Source organism: Leptonychotes weddellii, chromosome 11, assembly GCF_054177405.1.
Source record: "Leptonychotes weddellii isolate Sample4059 chromosome 11, ASM5417740v2, whole genome shotgun sequence".
In the NCBI taxonomy this organism is placed as follows: Eukaryota; Metazoa; Chordata; class Mammalia; order Carnivora; family Phocidae; genus Leptonychotes; species Leptonychotes weddellii.
The window spans coordinates 60,136,508-60,157,714 of record NC_138379.1 but is presented as its reverse complement, the minus strand read 5'-3'; the positions used below and the strand labels follow the sequence as shown (position 1 = coordinate 60,157,714).

The 21,207-nt window shown below is 40.0% G+C and overlaps 1 protein-coding gene across 1 annotated transcript in view; it reads left to right on the top strand.

Moving 5' to 3' along the window:
* Window positions 1–1,339: 1,339 nt before the first annotated feature.
* LOC115940814 (tripartite motif-containing protein 43-like) overlaps window positions 1,340–21,207 on the top strand; it is a 39,359-nt gene continuing 19,491 nt past the window's right edge. The window contains exons 1-6 of the mRNA XM_081797336.1: window positions 1,340–1,388; window positions 5,278–5,393; window positions 13,749–13,967; window positions 14,426–14,448; window positions 15,521–15,614; window positions 16,856–17,009. Coding sequence (XP_081653462.1) covers window positions 1,340–1,388; window positions 5,278–5,393; window positions 13,749–13,967; window positions 14,426–14,448; window positions 15,521–15,614; window positions 16,856–17,009 — 655 coding nt within the window. The remainder of the gene's footprint in view (window positions 1,389–5,277; window positions 5,394–13,748; window positions 13,968–14,425; window positions 14,449–15,520; window positions 15,615–16,855; window positions 17,010–21,207) is intronic.

Here is a 21,207-nt window from a genome sequence, read left to right as displayed (position 1 = left end):
CTGTACTGTCTCTGCAGCTCCTCAGCCTGCTGCTTATAAAGCTCCTTCTGGCTCTGGGGGACTCGCTGCCAGCATCTGCTGATCTCCACCATGCACTCCCTCAGGGGCACATCTTGCAGCTCCTGACTTGACCACAAATCCCGGTGGAACTTCTTTTATCTGTTCATTGGGGGGCTTCTTGGGCTGTTCGTGGAATTTCATCCCCTTGGAAAAATAGGTTTCAGGGGGAGACTTCACTCCCTGCCCATGACTCTGAAACTTCTTTGGGCCTTTGTTTGGGTTCCACTTGGTTACATCCAATTTCTTAGAGTTCTGGAATAGATCAGTGGTCTGTCTTGAACTGAGCCAGTTGCTTCTCAAACTCCTGTTTATCCTTCTGAAAATCATGAACATATTTGAGCCTTATCTGCTCTGGCAGCTCCTTGTATTCCTCAGACAGGAGCTTGGTCAGCTCCTGGTTGCTCAGCTTGGGATATTTTTGGGAGTACTGGGACCGCTTCTCCTTGAAGAAGGGAAGGAAAGCAGTCAGGGTCTTCTTGGGCAAGTTTGAGTGTTTCTTGTGTCTTTTGCTTCTGTAGGGCTTTTCAACATGTTCCTTAGCTTCCAGAACTAATTCTGTGAGAAATTTTCACATGCGATAAGAAATCTCCAGCCATTTGAGTTTGCACATTTCTCCAGAATAATTCTTAAAAGCTACTTTTCCCCAGTCCATCTGTGACTGGGTTGTTCTGAATGTGTGGCTGTCATTAGATGGAAGATTCGTCTCCATGCATTCCAGTAACATCACAATATCTTCTTTGGACCAGTCATCTTGGCCTCTAGGCAATGACATATCTAGACCTTGGGCCACTTGTATGGTCCTAGCAGTTGAGACACCTCAGCAGCAGCCCAACTTCTTTACTCTCCAGACTCAGCACGTGAATTATTCTTGGAAGTCCTACAGTGTTTATGTTTCTGAGGAGAAAGAGAAGAAATGAATGAGAAAATCACAACCCACTTGGAATATGTCCCCTGTATAATTTAACCACATTTAACAATGTAAATAGAAAATTGCCTACCTCTGGGTTGCAATTTATGTTTACATTTTTAAAGATTGAGAGAGAGGGAGAGTGGGGGAGGGGCAGAGGGAGAGACTCTTTCAATAGACTCCCCACTGAGTGGGGAGCTTGATGTAGGGCTCACTATCCTGAGATGATGACCTGTGCAGAAACCAAGAATCGGATGATTAACTGACTGAACCACCCAGGTGCCCCTATGTTTATGTTTTAGATGTTTACGTTTGTACTTTTCAAAATCGTCTTCCTAACTCCAGCCTGCCTTCTCACCAGAGCCAGCTAAAATGGCGCTGAGTGAGACCAACAAGCGGCCTCTGTCTAAGGAGACTCAAGGTAAGAAACAAGTCCTAGGGAAGGAAGGTAAAAAATTAAAACAAAAGCGAAATGAGTGAAAGGGAAAGGACCACTGCTCTCTAGGGCCTTGAGCATGGCTACCTTCCAAGTGAAGTTCAGGGGTCCGTGACTGAAGGTGAGATTGGACACAGGGATAAGCCGGGGAGCTTCTCCAGACACACGTTGCACTGTGGTCTTTTATGAGTGAGACCTGAACCTGTGGTAAATTCCTGATTTGCTTGGATTCTCCTGGGCCCTGTGCAATGGAATGAATGCTTTCTAATGAACCATACTGTTTCTCCCTTCAAATGTCAAAGATCAAGTGAGAATATCAGAACATTTGTGATTTCATTCTGGTAACTGTTCCTCATCTTTAAGCCTCAGTCCCTTTTACCATACTACAACGAGGTTTTCCAATTAAGTTTTAGGGCCAAGCCACATATAAAAGTACATGAAATCTAGAACATTGCCTCTAGATATCCCAATTTGCATATATAAGGAACATAAAATAGAGTTAATAAACATAAATTTGCAAATATCAAAACAATAACAGATTAAAATTTAATAGCTCAAGAGTAAACTGGAAAGACTGACATAATTATTGTTAACTCGCTATAATATAACTGCTTAGGAATGTCTTAAGCCTGCTGACAGTTAATTTTTTTTTAAAGAAAAAAGAAAGAACTCTTTTACTTACAAGTGTGTGCTCACCTAATGAATGCGTAATTGGTCTCACCGATGCTTATAGGAAGATCCGCCCAATTGGGTCAGGAGTTCTGTGTTCTCTGGGCTCTCTGTACTAGAAGACATCTCGACTTTCTGACTTCCCACAGTCCAGCCAATTCAAAGGCCTCCACACAAAACAAACTTACTTTGCCTTTGCAAAGCCTTTATATTGGGATCCCTAAGCTCCGCCCTGATTAGATTTCTGCTGTAGGCAGGACCAGAGGAAGATGTACCTTTCTGACCTTGAATAGAATAATCCCATTCTCAATCTCCAGATACAATATAGTGCAATTACCCTTCTGTTTTTTCATTCATCCTGGTGTTATTTTTACACAACATGCAGGGGAAATTTTTGTGTTTCTTGGTTCCCACATTCTACTCTCATTCCCACTCCAACATCTGACTATCTTTCAATGTGATATTTGAATATAGGTCCAACCTTTGGTGTTAATTTCAGTCCTGCCTTGTGGCCTAGGATCTGATACTCTCTCCTCTTCAGGATGGCCATTTAAATCCTTTCAGTTTTGTGCCTTTTCCCTTAGTCTCTGGAAGTTAAGGTGACATTTGATATCAAAATGTGAATGATTATATTTAGTTCGGGGTTTAGGGAGATGAGATGTGTAAAAATGATTTCGTGAAAGCAATGTGATCAAAGTCAAATTGGCTCTCAGGAGATCAGGTTGGAAATGATGACTTAGTTTTTGACAATATGAGGCTTCTCAATTTTTTTTTTTTTTTTAAATCTGCTTTCTGAGGCATCTGGGTGGCTCAGTCGGTGAAGTGTCTATCTTTCCCTCAGGTCAAGATCCCCGGGTACTGGGATCTAGCCCCGCCTAGGGCTCCCTGCTAATGGGGAGTCTACTTATCCCTGCTCCTCCCTCCCCACTTCATGCTTCCGATCTGGCTTACCTGCTCTCTCTCTCTCATATAAATAAATCTTTAAAAGAAAAAGAAAAAATCCACTTCCACCTCTCTTTAAGATGTTTATTTCTAAGTAATTTCCAATGAGTAATTTATTCTCTGAATATATCTAGCAATGGGCCGTTACCAACAAACCATAAATTAATGAGATGTTTCAATGATTAGATTTGTAATACAGTATGTAAATATGAATTAATTTTGGATTGTTCAACTTATGCATACACATAGACACAGCCAAAATTGTACTTATTACTTCTTTCTTATTACTTCTACATCAAGCATTGCTTGTAGCTCTATTTGTTCAGTGAACACACAATTTACATAAGAGGAGTTCTTGCTACTTTCCCGAATTGAAACAAACACAGTATCATATATTTAATTTATCAGCAAACTGAGGTTGTTTCTGTGAAATCATCTCATTTGCCAAACTTAAAAAATGACTCCATTACTTCCACCTTATAATAACAAGCTATTTTGTCATCTGGTCTTACTATATATATTTGGAATAATTTGATGATTGAGTTTTGGTCTGATGTTTTATGCATTCCTTGGCTGTTTCTATAAATTATAAAGACTCAGAAAGTAGTTTCCAGGTGTCATAATTTTTACTTTGTGTAGACTGTAAAATGACTTAGGAATATCTTATTTTCTTTGTATAAATATATTACATCCTATTCTACAAGTGGTACTATGTGAGTATGTCAGAGGAAATATTTGACAATTTATATGTAGATAATGCTTTGAATAATTTGGAAAAGAACTTGTATTTGACTGTTGGGAAATGATTTCAGAAATGTCAGTTTCCTGACATAAAGTTAGAGATAGCAACAGTGAATGGGCTTGCAGAAAGCAACACTGGTAACTGTGCAGAAATGTCAGAAATTAGGGCGCCTGGGTGGCTCAGTTGGTTAAGCGACTGCCTTCGGCTCAGGTCATGATCCTGGAGTCCCTGGATCGAGTCCCGCATTGGGCTCCCTGCTCGGCAGGGAGTCTGCTTCTCCCTCTGACCCTCCCGACCCTCTCCCCTCTCACGTGCTCTCTCTCTCAAATAAATAAAATCTTTAAAAAAGAAATGTCAGAAATTAGAGGGACAGTGCGTTCATTAGTCTAGAAATGAGGACTGAATGAATGTTTTTTACAAAACAAAATTTCAAAAACACAATACGTTTTCTTGTGCTGATTGTTATTCCATGATAGTTAAACCTTTTCACCATGAAAAGGAAGGCTTGATAACAGTTCCAAAGGACCTGAGAACATGCTGCTATTCTCTTCTCCTTAATGATTGTTTTTAAATGCAGGTGTGTCTATGATAAAGATAGGAGGGCAAATTAAAAAACAGTATATTCATGTAAGAAGATTCTGGTTGAAATCTGGTCCAATTTTACAAAGTTTAATCCCATTAACTCTCATATATTCAGAAACTGATTTCAGTGAAGGATTCTGTTTGAAATAAAGAACATCAAAGGAGAAAATTTAGTTTCATGACTATGTCTTATGTGTGCACATTTTTGTGCATTTTAATCAACGGGTTGCAATAAAGACATTTTTCAGGATCATGGATGAGGGACAGAAGACATGCAGATCAGTGGCATTGTATATATTTCTTTATTTTGCCAATTAAAAAATTTATTATCTCTCTTTTTTAAAGGTTTATTTATTTGAGAGCAAGAGAGAGAGAGCACGAACAGGGGGTGGGGGGGTAGAAGGGTGGGGGGAGGGAGGGGCAGAGGGAGAGGGAGGAGCAGACTCCCTGTTAAGCAGGGACCCCAATGCAGGGCTCAATCCCAGGACCCCGGGATCATGACCTGAGCGGAAGGCAGACGGTTAACCGACTAAGCCACCCAGGAGCCTCCATAATTTTTTTTTTTGAGCCTCTGTAATTTTTATTATCTCTTATAAGGATGTCATTTTTACTAACCATTACATCTCCAAGCTGACAGAATGTTCCTGGAACTGTGAACTTTCAGAAAATGCTTGTTGATTGAATTAACATAGTTGCTTAGAAAGCAAGAGGTTGTTTGTTTTTGCCTCTTGTAGTATCTTGGAGAGTAATAGCTTGCAGATTTTAACTGGGTCAAAGGTGGGAGTTCTGCCTCCAACATTAATAGCAGAGGAATTTTGAACAAGAAATCATGATGGGATCATTTTGACACTTAAATAAAATATGAAAGTAGAAAAGCTTAGTGAACTGCCCTTTATTAAACCAACTTCTGGGCAATTACATTACTGATTGATTTTTCAGACCAGTCACGACTCACACCTGTAGCTACAGGTTGGATCACACTCCTGATGTCCAAGCTTTTGGGGGGAAATGAACACCTCAGCAAAACTGATGTTCTTTTATACAGGAGGAAGAGGGTTGGAAAGGTGGATGCCTGTTGGCTAGACAACCAAGGAAGTTTTCTTACAAGAATTTTTATTTATTTTATTTATTTATTGTAAGCAAAGAAATATATTCAGCAACTGGAACCCATATCACCAGTGAGCATGGATTGAACTAGTAAGGTAATTAATGTGGTGATGAGGTCACTATTATGTATCAGCAGCCACAGTAGGTGTTAGGTTTTAGTTTCCTAATATATATTTTGTTATGGGAATTGCTTTCAAACTAATCTACAAAAACTTTAATAATATTAAAATAAATCATTTTATCAACATGCTTAAGACCATGGAATTCTTATAGTCTGTTCCTTTCTACCTGAAATATCTTGTTACTAGAATAACTTTCAAAGTAGAGGAGATGTTCTCTTTTTATGTATATGGCTAGTTTGCACATGACAGAAGTGTTTTCTTGAACAGGATTTTTGAATGAATTGCTGAACCATGTGGCAAACCCTCACCCCTCTTTTTTTGGGAAATGAATATGTTCCTTTAAAATATTCTTGCTTTCTCTCAAAGAGGTACTCTTTATGAAGTCACATGAATAGTCTACAAACATTAAGACCAAAACGCGCACAGAAATCTTATATATGTATATAAATATACATTCATGCCTGCCATCTGCAATAGCTTATTTTTTTGGTTCTATATCCTAGTCTTCTTTATCCATTTTATTCTTTTTACTGTCAACTGATTTTAAACAAATCTCATACTGACTTCATTAGAGTTGATGCACTTATTAGCACGTTCACAACATAAAAATGTAAATTTAGAAGTAAAATTTGGGAGTGTTAAAGTTAGGGGTAGAGGTGATCAAAAATCGAGACCTATCTCAAGGCACCCATGGCACAGTTGGCTCAGCGTCTGACTTTTGGTAGTGATTTCAGGGTTGTGAGACCCAGCCATGCATGGAGCTCTGTGCTCAGCTCAGAGTCTGCTTAAGACTCTCCCCCTCCCCTCTGCCTCTGCCCTCCTACTCTCTCTCTCTCTCTCAAATCAATCAATCAATCAACCAATCTTAAAAAAATTGAGACCTAGCTCAACAGTAATGGACCCAGTTTACTCAATTCCAAAACATGATGCACTTTTATATATCAGAATAACCTATGACTTCACCATGAAGCAAGACTAACAATCTTCTGTTGTCTATCATTTAGATTTATTTGTAGGAGAACATGCAGGGGGAAGAATATTTTTGTTTAAATTCAGGGGGGGACATTTTAGTAATAGACACATACTTATACCATTGACAAGCACAGGAATTGCTTAGTATTTTCCTCTGACTCCTTTAAGAACTGCTCTTAGAATTTTTCTTCTAGCTAGGAAGTGGAGTCACTTGGGTCTGGGCATTCTTGGAAGCAAAATCACTTAGAAACTAATGTCTTGTGCTAAGAGAAGAAATATTTCACAAGAACAAAAAGCTTGTGTTTCTTTTTTTTTAATTTTGAAGTCACTGATAGTTTGTATCATTTCATGTATTAAGTCAACTCAGAAATTTGTTGAGAATTTTAAAACTGATTTTGACTGGAATATTCTTTTCTTTCCACAGTGGAGATTTCCTTCAAAAAAGAAATAACCAATCATGATATCAAACTGTTTGACAGTGTGAAAAGTTTGAGATGTAGACATGACTGTCTAGATGCATCTTTGAATTCTGAAAGATCTAATTATTTTGCTGTGTGGAGAAGATCAAGACACATGACTGGTGATGATTTCACCTCTGGAAAACAGTATTGGGTGCTGGATGTGGGCGACTCGGGAGTGGGCTCTAGGAGTCTGTAAGGATACTTGGATAGGGAAGAATGGCCCTCTGATGGCATCTGAGGATAGGTTTCTTCTTCTATGTGTGAAGGAGGGTAATTGTTACAGTCCCCGATCCACTTTCCCAGTGTTTGTCAGTAAAGAAACCTCTGGGCCAGGTGGTATGTTCTTGGATTTTTGATTCCATCTTCTTTTGTTCCATCTTCTTTAAATTAAAATCATCTCTTGTGGCCCACTTATCTAGAATACCTGCTGTGGTTGCTCACCTGGGTTGGGAGTATGCTGGAGTTACAAAAATATATGAGTGTGTGATTCCAACTTAATGGTCTAGCGTAGGAACACAGAGATTGCTCATCACAGACAGACTCAGTTATCTGCAATGCCCATGTCAAACTGAAACCTTCTCCCACCTCTTCATCTAGTGTATCCTACACATCAATTCACCCTCAGAAGAAAAAAAAATCTGTTTTTCAGGGAAATCTCTACTGACTCTCAAGACCAAGATAGGCTTTTTTTTTTTTATATGAACTCTAAATATTTGGCCATTTCTTTTACAATAGTGTAAATTGCAAGAGAGAAAGTGTTCACTGACGTATTGCCAGCAGGTAACAGAGTGTCTAACAGAGAACATGCACTTAACAAATATTTGATGGGTGGATCAATTAATAAATGAATGAGATGGTTGCCTTATTGGCAGTAGGGTTTGATTACAGTATGCTACTCAATAATCTTTGCTATAGTTTAACAAAATATATACTCTCAGGCGACTCAGCAGCTTAGTTGGTTAAGCCTCTGCCTTCAGCTCAGGTCATGATCCCAGGGTCCTGGGATCGAGGCCCCCATCGGGCTTCCTGCTCTGCTGGGAGCCTGTTTCTCTCTCTGACTCTCGTGAATAAATAAATAAAATCTTAAAAAACAAAAACAAAATATATACTCTCTTTGCCAAATTCCATTTTTGAAAGGAAGATAGTTTTGAGCATTTAAAATATTAATATATTGGGGCACCTGGGTGGTTCAGTCATTAAGCATCTGCCTTCAGCTCAGGTCATGATCCCAGGGTCCTGAGATCGAGCCCCACATCGGGCTCCCTGCTCAGCCAGGAGCCTGCTTCTCCCTCTCCCGCTCCCCCTGCTTGTGTTCCCACTCTGTCTCTCTCTCCCTCTGTCAAATAAATAAATAAATCTTTAAAAAAAATAAAATAAAATATTAATATATTAAGTTTTGGTAATGAGGTGGAACAACTCTCCTGGCTGAGCAGAGAGAAATTTGCGGGAGGTGGGGGCGGGGGGAATGGTATGAGAGGCTCTATGTGAGTTGGGGGCAGGGCAGTGTCTAGGCAGGTTTGGGTGCGCTGGCTCCAATCTTCCCCCAAGTTCACCCTGAGGCCGAAGGGTGAGCAGGAGGCCAGAGGTGGCAGTGCCAGAGCCTGGAGACCAGGGATGCCTGTTGTGCCAGCGCTTGGGTCACAGGGAGCCACGTGCCCCCCACAGGGATCAAGGGTGCTGCAGTTGAGCAGAACAGGCATGGAGGCTCTTTTATTAAATTTGTTTTTTAATTTTAATATTTATTTATTTATTATTTTTTATTATGTTCAGTTAGCCGCTGTATAGTACATAATTAGTTTTTGATGTAGTGTTCAATGATTCATTAGTTAAGTATAACACCCAGTGCTCATCACAGCATGTGCAGAGGCTCTTGGCAGCTCTACTGTGGCTCTCCAACAATTCTGGAAGCTACAGCAGGGAGACTGGAAGAAATTGCTTGCAGCTCCCACCACACCTTATTATTGCATATTTAAAAAGCACATTTTTCTTCCTGTTCTGGCCTCAGCAGCTCTAAATCCTGCATCTTCTAAACACACACGGGACCATGTTTGCTGCCTTCCTGGAGCCCAGGCAGCCTACTTTAGCCAAGTGCTGTGCTAGGCTCTGGGACCAAACCAGTATCCGTACCCTGCCACGTGCCTGGTAGTGACATTGGAGACAGAAGGTGGCTGGCGCTTTGACAGTTTTAAAGACTTAGGTCACATTTGTTTCCAGAATGATTCTCTTTAGGGGATCTGGTCCCAGGCACTTGGGGTGCAGTGTGGGATGCTCCCGCCTTGGACAGCGTCCTGGAATCCCTAGGAATGGACAGCACTCAAAGGAATCAGAGATCTCTTATCCAAAGGTACTGGGCAGTACCTGCCTGACAGGTCTGGTTTGGAAGTTCCTCATGCACTGGACAAGTGAGAGGGAAGCTGACTTTGCACCAGGGTTCAGCATCCCCTTCATGGAAGGATCTCACACCCGGGGGACATTAGATGAGACAGGGTAGTGATGGACCTTTGTGGCCAAGATCTTGGAGCTTCCTGACCTCCTTTTCTTGAAATGCCTGACATTTGACCCTTTTACCCTCAAAAGGCCACCACTCCCTGCTTCCTCCTCCCCCATGTAGAGTCTGGTGTTTGGTGATGACTCAGAAGGGGCTTCTCTTTCAGCAGGTACTTCCTGATAAAGGGATCTATGGGGGGTACTCATCACACACACACACACACACACACACACACACACCTTGTAGTGGGACCCACTGCTCACTACACTACAAGTGCCTAGAACCTGGTCTCCAGAAACTCAGGCAAGAACCCAGCTCTATTCCACCACCACTGCCAATACCTTGGCTTGCATAATTCACTCAGGAAAATAAATACACAGTAAAAATCAAAAGGAGTTATTATTTCTCAAGCCTAGATGCTCTGAGTGCACATGAACACAGACACACACAGAGGGAGAGAGAGGGGGAGAAGAGAGAGAGAAGACACTACATAGCTATATCAAAAGAGAGGAGATCAACAGATATTTTAATGAAAATAAGATAATACTAGAAGCACAGATGGGTTAGCCTGGTGATGGGTATTAAAGAGGGCACGGTCTGCATGGAGCACTGGGTGTTATGCACAAACAATGAATCATGGAACACTACATCAAAAACTAATGATGTAATGTATGGTGGTTAACATAACAATAAAAAAATTTAAAAAAACCTTAGCAATAAAAAAAAAGAAGCACATTTGTGCCAACTAACTCAATAGTTTAGATGAAATGGACAAATCTATGAAAGAGACACAATACCAAAGCTCACTGAAGATAAAAACTGATACATTTTCATAAATCTTTTATAAAAATAAATCTTCCATATCCATTAAATAAATTGAAATTTTAATATATAAGCCTTTCCACAGACTTCTTTTTGAGCAAAAGGGAGTAGTGGGGACCTTATTTACTCTATTTTATACCAATTAGTAACCAAAAAAAGATATTAGAATGGTATAGATAAAAAAAGATATAGCTTTCAAACCTTAGACAATAGGCAACACAGGACAGTGAATCCTGAGAGAGAAGAAACAAATGAGGGGAACCCAATGTCGACCCAGTGCACTGGCTGAAGATTGCTGGCCTCAACACTGGGATAGGAAGTCCTGAGTGGAGTTGTGAGTTCAGGGAGTTCAAGGAGGTTGGAGTTCCAAGGACTAAGGACTGGTGGTGGGTCGAGCTACACAAAGACAGACAGAGAGAGAGAGAGAGAGACATCTGAGGAGGGCCCCATAGCTGGAGGCTATAGCTGAGTGAAGAGCAGTTAAATCATATGAGAAAAATACCTGATCAAGAAAAGATGACGAGGGGTGCCTGAGTGGCTCAGTCAGTTAAGCGTCTGCCTTGGGCTTAGGTCATGATCTCAAGGTCCCGGGATTGAGCCCCACATTGGGCTCTCCACTCAGGGATGAGTCTGCTTCTCCCTCTCCCTCTGTGATTTCTCTCACTTTTGCTCTCTCTCAAATAAATAAATAAAATCTTTAAAAAAAAAGGAAAGGTGACAAAACCCATGAAACAATATGTGTAACTCACACAGGGTTAAGAGTTGTTGATGTTCCCCTCAGCCACAATGGAAGGTCCTTACACTACACAGAATATGGGATAGAGTAGTCAGAAGGGCATTGTTCCACTGGGAGTGGGGGAATCCAGACTAGATTAAAAACTTCTCTGGTCTCGCTTTACACTATTGTCTTTTTTAAAGATTTATTTATTTATTTGAGAGAGAGAGAGAGAGAGTGAGCATGCAGGGGGTGGCGCAGAGGGAGAGGGAGAGAGAAGTCTTATGCAGTGCTCAGAGCGGAGCCTGATGCAGGGTTCAATCTCACAACCCTGAGATCATGACCTGAGATGAAACCAAGAGTCAGACGTATAACTGTCTGTGCCACCCTGGTGTCCCCTACGTTATACTGTTTAAAAGCAAGCCTTGAAAGCAGGATTTCTCCCAGAGTTAACCCCCCTCCACACTCCCAGGCCGTGGAACTGTGGCAACAGAAAGAGTTTCACATCCTTCTGTGGACCTGGTGATATATTGGCCAATACCACTGCAAAGGTTGATCATTCATGATCTTTTCATCAAGAAACTTACATCTAAGTAAAAAATGTTCACTATTTTGCTGTATGTGCAGGAGTAGACGAGAGAAAGGAGGGGTGTCGAGGGTTAACTTGTTGGTTTTTTTAATCTGTAATTTCCAAGAGAAGATAATATTTAAAATAAAAATTTTGGAATCTGCAGAATGTAGCTCACTTTTTTAACCATGATTTTACATTAGAAGAGCAGATTCATGATGACTGATCATTTGATATAGTGGAAACAGAGTGTTTTAAGTTTTCCTTTCTAGGATCCTTCCTTGGGTGAAGCACCATGATCCATCGTTGACTAAATATGAAAATGTTTTTAAGAGACAGAGCAGGATGCAAGTCTCGCCAAGATGAATACTTTAAGAGATAGTTGCCTAAATTTAACAGAAAATATATTTTTTATAGAAATGTTTATGATGCCTTCTAGGAGTTAGTCATGTAATATACATCCACTGTGTGATCATTAAATCCACAAAATATCACAAATCTTTCAACTATGCATATGTATTGAATAATAAAAGAAGAGGGTATGAGAGAATGTATGGGGTAATGAGAAAGGGAGCAGAATCTTAAAGAAAGACCAGCAAGCTATTGTGTGTGTTTTGGCTTTAGACCAAAAGAGAAAAGTAGTAGTATGTTTTCAAAAAGAAAAGAAGAGAAAAAGTAAAAGGGAAGAATTTTGTGGAGGACTCACTGAAAAATATAAAATTTCAGAGAATTTTAGTTCAGTTGAGGTTGACAAGATCCATAAACAGTAGGATAGTTCTGCCAGAGCAGTAGGAGACATTATCGTGCAAGTGCTTGATTATACTGGGCTGATAAATGAAATGTTGATAACTTTCAGTCTGAAGAAATATCAAGAAAGGAACGAAAAACATAAAACTATTACATGTTGACATAAAAAAAAGAATGCATGCAGATTCAGACAGAAACCAAATATAGTGTATAGTAATGGGTTGATGCAATTAGGATTATAATATCATTTTTTAAAGCAGATAAGAAGTTTATATTTAACATTTATTTTAAAAACAACAGATCCATGGATCACATCAGTTAACTCAAGGCATGGCTTCTCACTAGAGCTTGGATGTGGCAGTTTGATTAAGTAGATTTAAGAAGGTTTCCAGTCATCTGTATCAGGATGTGTCGTCCACTCTGCAAAAATCTAATCATGTACCCAACACCTTTGTGAGGTACAGAAAACAATTGTCACCAGATAGCTTGCATTTCTGTAGGTAATGCAATAAATAGGGTGCCTGGGTGGCTCAGTTGGTTGAGCGACTGCCTTCGGCTCAGGTCATGATCCTGGAGTCCCTGGATCGAGTCCCGCATCGGGCTCCCTGCTCGGCGGGGAGTCTGCTTCTCCCTCTGGCCCTCCCCCCTCTCATGTGCTCTCTCTCATTCTCTCTCTCTCAAATAAATAAATAAAATCTTTAAAAAAAAAAAAAGGTAATGCAATAAATAGATGCTAATTGTATTAGTTTTCCATAGACAGTAATTCATCTACCCATGCCTACCAAGCTACTCATGTTATGCTATCTGTATGTACATATTTAAGTACATGTTTGTATAACAAATCATATAGAATGCCAGTCTATTCACTATGCTCAATTATTCCAGAAACTCTCATTGTTAGGTTGAGTATTTAAAATGTCTCCTCAGTTTTCAGTTTCAGAGTTGGATTTCAGTTTTCAGAGATAGATTGCCAAGTGTTTAGAAAGACCTATGGAAAACTGATAATTTTCCATATGAGGAAGTTTAGATAGAGGAAGGCTCTCTGTATCCATGGAACATGAAAATAAGGACCCTTTTCAGTGCAGCAAATCAATTTATGGATAGTCCCCAACTTAAGATGGTGGGACTTAATGATTTTTTTTTTTGACTTTACAATGGTGAGAAAGCAATTCGCATCCAGTAGAAACTGAACTTAGATATTTGGGGGAAGGTGTTAGAGTCAAGATTTTGACTTCTAGTACAATAAAATAACCAAATGAGTAGAAAAAATGATGGAGGCAGAAACACATCCCTAAATTTGTTTTTAAGGAATGTACCAAGTTGCTAAATGTCAGAAGACAAATAGTAGATGATAAGACATATGTAAAATTAGCCTGGCTATATGATCTAACTAATCCTCTCCCCTCAGGGTTATGTGACTGTGGAGGGAGATGATCCGGCTGAGTATCAGAAGGTGTACCACTTGCTTTATGAGGAAGAGAGAGCAAATAGAAAAGGAAAGCAAAGAGATTTTTTTCAACTACTCAAAGAAAGTGGGGACAGCATGGCCCTCAAGGGGAAACTCCTAAGAGGAATGTATGAGGACCTCAAGAAAATGTGCCATAAACCAGACATGGAGCTGCTCCAAGTAAGGACTGAAGAATAAAGAGTAACGGTGCTGACTGAATCATGTCCATATTCTCTTTGCCCTCCATCACCACTGTGCAATGATGCTTTCTGATACTGTGGTAAGGGTTTTCCCTGTCACCGTGATGCTGATGACCGGGCTAAAATCTGTAAAAGTCTGTGAAAAAGCAGCCTAAAAAACTTCCAGAGAATACCTCCTTCTCAAATTCTAATATATATGCAGTTACTGACCAACAGTGACCAGAAAACTTGTTGAAGATATATGGATTTGTATGTTGACCTGGCAAAAATGAAAAATTTAGGAATCTACACAATTCATTTTCCCTTTCTGTTTTCATGTACATGATACAATTTGCTGGAATTTGGGTTTATCCACCTTGGGAATAAGTAATGAAGTCTCTACTGTGAATCTTGTGGTGTATATACTAAAACTTTCTCTCTGTGTGTTTCTCTTTACAGCATTTTGAAGACACATTAAAAAGGCAAGTTTGCCTCTATATTAAAGGTTTGAGAATTGTTTAGTAGTGATCAGACTGTTGATGCTGAAATATGAGCATAATTTATTATGATAGTAAAGCCTATTTCATAATGTATTCATTTTTCTATGTCTCCAAAGGTAGGAAGGGTTTGTTGTTTTGTGTGGGGCTGGACAGGGGTCTGTGGAAGCCTGTGCAGTTGCCAGGATTCTGTGCATGAGTTGCACGAAGACAACTCCTATCCCTGATTTGAATTTTTAGAAACATAAGAACACACGGAGGTTATGGCCTGAAGCCATGATAAGCTTCCGTGGGAGAAATAGGTATTTCTGTGAAGCATAAAGTGGGAGGAGGGAGAGAAGAGGCATGGGGGAAGACCATCTAGGGTTTGGGGCTCCCACACAGGTAGCACGGGGCGGACTCCAACTACCCAGGGAAAGGCTGTATGTGGCATTTACTGAAGCTGGGTCCTCAGAAGCAGAATCTCTGCCCAAGCTAAGCTCCTCATCCCCTTGTTGTGGTTATATGAATACTGAGCATCTTGGTGGTGACTAGTGTGGGTTAAAAATCAAAGTGTCCTCCTGGGGTACGTGCATGGCTCAATCTGTTAAGCATCCAACTCTTGATTTTGGCTCAGGTCATGATCTCAGGGTCATGAGATTGAGACTCCCCCCATAGGGCTTCACACTGAAGGTGGAGCCTGCTTAAGATTTTCTCTCTGCCCTTCCCTCCACCTCCCCCTTGCACTCTCTCCCTAGGGGAAAAAAAATCAATGTGCCCTTCTGTAATGTTCTGTGTCAGGCCATTTTGCATAACCCCATGCTTGGCTGAGAAGAACCAGATCCTGAAATTGTATGCTAGGATTGAAGTGGTAGGAAGTAGAATTGGGTTTAATTTGCTCTTCAGAAAATGAATGAATATTTGTTACATTCCCTAGTTTGTGGAGTTACATTCATAACCCCTGATCCTAATCATGAGGATTTTAATGAAGCATCTTTACTGGGATGTAGAATAAACGTAATCACTGTCATGAAAACTTTGAACTCAGAAAGAGTAACTAACTGCTCTTTTTTTGCAGGAGTGAGTCAGTGCAGCTGCACCTGCCCCAACCTGTGGACCCACAGTTCGGTACATGGCCCATCACTGGGCTGAAAGGCTCAACCAATTTCTTGGTAATACACTGTCCTTTGGTGGTATAGTTGTACATTCTCCTCAGCTAGAATCCTAGGGATAATATTTCCCCATTGCACATTTTATGATTGCATTATTTGGGAAGTTTATAGCCAAATTTGCCTTTATACAAAAATAATATATGTGGAAAAACAACTAATACCTAGAGAAAAGCCCAATCGTTTATGATAAACTACCTGGAAGTAAACAATAGGAAAAGATATTAGATGGCCTGTAGCATGCCAAGATATACTGTTAACTCTTTGTATGAACCATGTAATTCTGCATGAACATTCAGTATATTCCAAGTTTTAGGTTTTGTGGTTATTGCTGGTTGTGAGATGATTAGAGAGTTCTAACTTTTGTTTTCTACAGTGTCTCATAATAAAAGCACTTTACACAGTGCATTCTTTATTCACATAATCCAAAACTACTTTGTATAATCAATAGTATTAAACACATAAAATGAATACTTACCAAAGTCAGTTGAGCACTTATTTCACTAGATTTCTCTCCTTTCTTCTCAAAAGTTACACATGCTGAAAATTCTCACAAATCTTCTACTTCCTATTTTTTTAAGATTTATTTATTTTTGAGAAAGAGAGAGAAGGAGCATGAAATGGTGGGGTGTGGAGAGAGAGAAGGAGAGAGAATCTCAAGCCAACTCCTTGCTGAGCAAGGAGCCACATGCGGCACTCAATCTCAAGACCCTGAGATCATGACCTGAGCCGAAATCAAGAGTAGGTCGCTTAACCAACTGAGCCACTGAGGCACCCCAAACTTTCTACTTCTAAAAAAAATGTGAGTTTTTCTTTCAGTTTATTTTACCTTGGCATATTTTGGTGAAAAATACTTAAATATGAGGAAAAGTGATCACTCTTTAGGAGTTATTATTAGGAGCTATTATTATTTTCTGAGAAGATGAGCTGGTTACTTTTCTTACCATGAATTGCTAATCTCCCAATTTCAAATGTTTCAGAGAAAAAAAAATAGAGTTTAGCAATACCCTTCTTCTTCATATATATTAAGAAAATTCATAAATTTCTCCATTTTTGTCTGGTTAAAGATTTGCTCGTTATGAAGACAGTCCAGAAAACCTTGGTCTACAGTAGATTTCTAGAGCTTCCTCATTGCCCTGGCCCTCATTTCCAAGGATAAGCTAGAAACCCAGACTCTATAGAAAGGCTATGTCTAACAGGAATCAATACTGTATGATAACATGACTGTTTCCTTCCTTCTGCAGTGCCCATTTTTTTTGGAGAATGAAATAACCACCTGTCATATCCCGCTGTTTGAAGATCTGAGATGTTTGCACTTCAGTCCCAATCATCCTGACATTGTCACTAATATAACAAGATCTAAATATTTTCTCACCTGGGGAGCCCAGAAGTTTACATGTGGGTCAACATTACTGGGAGGTGGATGTGGGGAACTGTTGGAACTGGGCCCTTGGATTTTGTGATGATACTTGGGTGATGAGGAATGACATGGTGCTTGACTCGGAGGGAATTTTTCTACTTTTTTGTATCAAAGAGGACAATCAGTGCAGTCTCTTTACCTCCTCCCCACTGTCGCCTCAGTATGCAGGAAGGCCTCTGGGCCACGTGGGGGTGTTCCTGGATTATGAGTGTGATGTAGTGAGCTTTGTGCATGTGGCCAATAGCTCCCTCATTTGCAGTTTCCTCTCCTGTTCCTTCTCTTGCCCTCTCTGACCTTTGCTCTGCTCTGCACCCTCATAATGAGGGATATGTCTGAACCTGACCACAAGTGTCAGGAAGGCCTTACCCAAGGTATCTCGGGTAAATGCCTGGTTGATTTTCTTTCCCTTTCTCCTTTATCATATTGACTACTTTTAAAGGGTTGATAATTGTGTCTATATTTGTTTCCATTTTCTCTGAATAAAAACAATCTCTCTTAGAAAACAGTGATCTTTATTCTCTGTCTTGTCCTTTCCCTTGCTTTCTAAGGTAGTTGGAAGCAAAGAATAACTGAATGGGTTTCCTCAGCTGCATGGGCTAAAGCAAGTGCACAGGTTTCTTCTCACTGACAGACTTGGAATTCTCTTCTCTCTGCTCTGCATCTGCTCAGGCATGTTTCTTCACCGAGGCTCAGTTTTAAAATCTCTTCTTTGTGGAACAATTTTTAAAGCTTCTGGACTAATTGAGGTCTCCTGATTGTGTGGACTCAGAAGACCTTATACTCTTTGTAAAGTCCACAAGCTAATATTGTCCTTCTCCTCTAGTTTACCTATTATAGGAGAAGGTATATGCCAGCCTTATATACAGATATATTTCAAGTAGATAGCATAGAAGTTAAGATATAATCGACATTCAATAAGTGAGTAAATTTATAGATGTTACAAGATAACAAATAAGGACATGCTCCACCACTGTTAAAAAGCATACTAAATGGGGTGCCTGGGTGGCTCAGATGGTTAAGCATCTGCCTTCGGCTCAGGTCATGATCCCAGGGTCCTGGGATCGAGTCCCACATCAGGCTCCCTGCTCCTTGGGAGCCTGCTTCTCCCTCTGCCTCTCTCTCTCTGTCTCTCAGGAATAAATAAGTAAAATCTTTAAAAAAAAAAAAGCATACTAAATGTAACCAAAATTAAATGGAATACTGAGGAGTATTATTTAAAAAAAGATGTGCATTAGGCTGCTTTTAAAATTTATAGGCTCAGGAAATTATAACAGAGACACAAAAGAGATACTTACCTAAACAGAACGACATCAATATAGATAATAATACTACATCTGAGAATTTTCAGTAATTTTAATGAAGGTACCTGTAGTCACAAATAGCTTAAATTTATACGTACCAGACTGGACAGTGAAAGTTTTTGCTATAGAAAATAATGAATACTCAAGAGACAAATTGCATTTAAAATGGTTCTAAAGTTAATCAATCTTAAAAGTTTCAAAGATATGGTACATTAAAATATTATAACAATAAATATACTTTTGTTATATTTTTATCAAGAATCATATACATAATGCTGAATATTCTTGCATTTATTTCACTTACTGGAAGGTCTGGCACACAATAAATACAACCAGAGTTTCAAATGTGGCTCAGAGATTTATAAAAGTCTGGTAACATCTCCTTTAGTGAGAGGATATCTACAAAAGTCTGAGAATGTCTGAGCCCACCCATGGTGGTAAATCTCACCCAGGAGTTTAATGACAGATGAGTTGCATGATGGATTAACAGAAGCAATATGAACATATAATTCTGCAGTACTAAAGTTTTAACAGCATCATACCCTTAATCATCCTTATATTTTATTTAGTTTAATTGTATATTAGAATAAAAATTAAGATGAACAAATACAACAATAATGAAGAGTAGCAAACTTTTACTGCAGAAATATAAATAAAATAGCTAAATTGAAGTGAAGTTTAAGTAATTTGTGTTTTAGTTCCTTCTATTGTAGAAAATAAGTATCATACAATGTGTTCTTGAGCATGAATTACTTTATGACAGTACCCTTAAAAAATTGACATTAATTCTTAATATTTAACAATAATTCATGAAAATATTAGTGAGAATATGTCATAAAGAACAACTAGCTTTTATGGAAAGCATGCCATGTATAGGCAGTGAATGGTGGGAATTTAAATTAATTAGTCTTTCAGTCCTCACAATAATTATAAGCAGAATAGAAAGAGAAATAATTTATATTTTCCAGATAAGGATTATAAGGAAAGAGTTAAGAAATGAATTTAATTTGCCATATACTTAACTCTGTAAACTACACTGAGTTGAAAGCATCTTTCAACTAGATTCTTCTTTCATTAAGAGAGAAGTGTGTGAAATCACTTGGAAAGTGCCATATACTTTGTGAAACTACAGTGGTAGAAGGCATCTGTGAACTAGCATCTTCTTTCATTAAGATAGAAGTGTTTGGGATAGGGGTTAAGATGGTGGAGGAATAGGGTGACCCTAAGGTTGCCTCCTCCCTTGAATACAGCTAGATAATTATCAAATCATTCTGAACACCCAAGAAATTGATCACAGGACTGAGAGAACAAAGCTGCACTTCTACAAGCAGAAAACATGACCATCTCATGGAAATTAGGAACTGGGGAGAGTTGATTTGGGGGAGAAAAGAGCCACTGGCATTGCAGAGGGGAGAGAGCCCTGACCGTGGAGAGAGGAGGGAGAGAGAAAGAAGGAGAAAAGAGTGAAAACATGTGCAGGGGATTGCCTAGCTAGTACTTTTCCCCAAAACCATTTACTGGGAAAAAAGGAGTGTGTTTAAATATCACAAATATTTTTATAAGCAGCAAGGCACAGAATCTGAAGTTTCTGAGGTCAGCGCCATTGCCAGGGTCATGCCTGGCAAGCTGAGTGGTGCTCCAGCAGGGAAGGAGAGAGTCCTGGGGAGGAAGGCAGTGTGGTATGAGGATCCTCTGGGTTGCATGGGGAGAAACAGTTCCCCTGCTTGGAGTGTATTTGGTTGAGGTGATACAGCCTCTCAGTAGGCAAAAACCCGGCAGGCACCATGGAGCTGCCTCGCTCACCAGCCTTGGAACAAAGACAGGGTAGCAAACATTAGCGCTGGCTTTGTGCTGTGATTTACCATAAACTCCAAACTGATGTGCCGTCGAGTGACTGTTTTCTGAGACAAGCCATCACTGCACTGCCCGCAGTGCTGCAGACCCTCCCCCAGAGGATCATCATGGGGCTGTGCCACCAGGGTCTCTGAAGTTTAGAGTTTTGAAACACAGCCATGCCTGATTTGCTCATCCATCTCAAATAAGAAAAGCCCATAAATGTGGTATAAAACAGCAGTTTTCAGATATTTGATGATAAATAGCAGAGGAGAGTAAACAGAGAGAGAGGGAACAAATGAGGGGACTCCAAAGATGGTCTCATTTCACCCTCTGGAGATTTCCAGACATAGCACAAAGAGGAGTTGCTCAGACAGCCCACTGGTCTCCCTGAGGAGACAGGGTTGGAAGTCAGGAAAGTCAAGGCAGCTGGAGTTCCCAGGACTGAGTACTGTTGAGGGTAGAGCTGCACAGAGGGAACACTCTAGAGAGCTCAGAGGGCCTACAGAGCTGGAGTCTACAGGTGAGTGCAGATCAGTGAATGCTTGCAGGTCAGGGAAAGAACCTCCCCAAGGAGCAGATGGAGTAGTACCTACAGTGCACACAGGGCTAGAGGTAGTTCCAGCCATCCTGAGTGGACAATCTTCACACTACAGGGGATACTTTGTAGAGTACACAAGAGGGTACCGCCCCGGTTGTGGGGAAATCCAGCCCCCATTAGAAGTCTCTGATTCCTTCCTATACAGTTTATTTTATTTAATTTTATTATGTTATGTTAGTCACCATACAATACATCATTGGTTTTTGATGTGTTCCACGATCCATTGTTTTCGTATAACACCCAGTGCTCCATGCAGTACTTGCCCTCCTTAATACCCATCACCAGGCTAACCAATCCCCCCTCACCCCTGCCCTCTAAAACCCTGTTTGTTTCTCAGAGTCCATAGTCTCTCATGGTTCATCTCTCCCTCCAATTCCACCCCCCCCATTTTTCCCTTCCTTCTTCTAATGTCCTCCATGCTATTCCTTATGTTCCACAAAT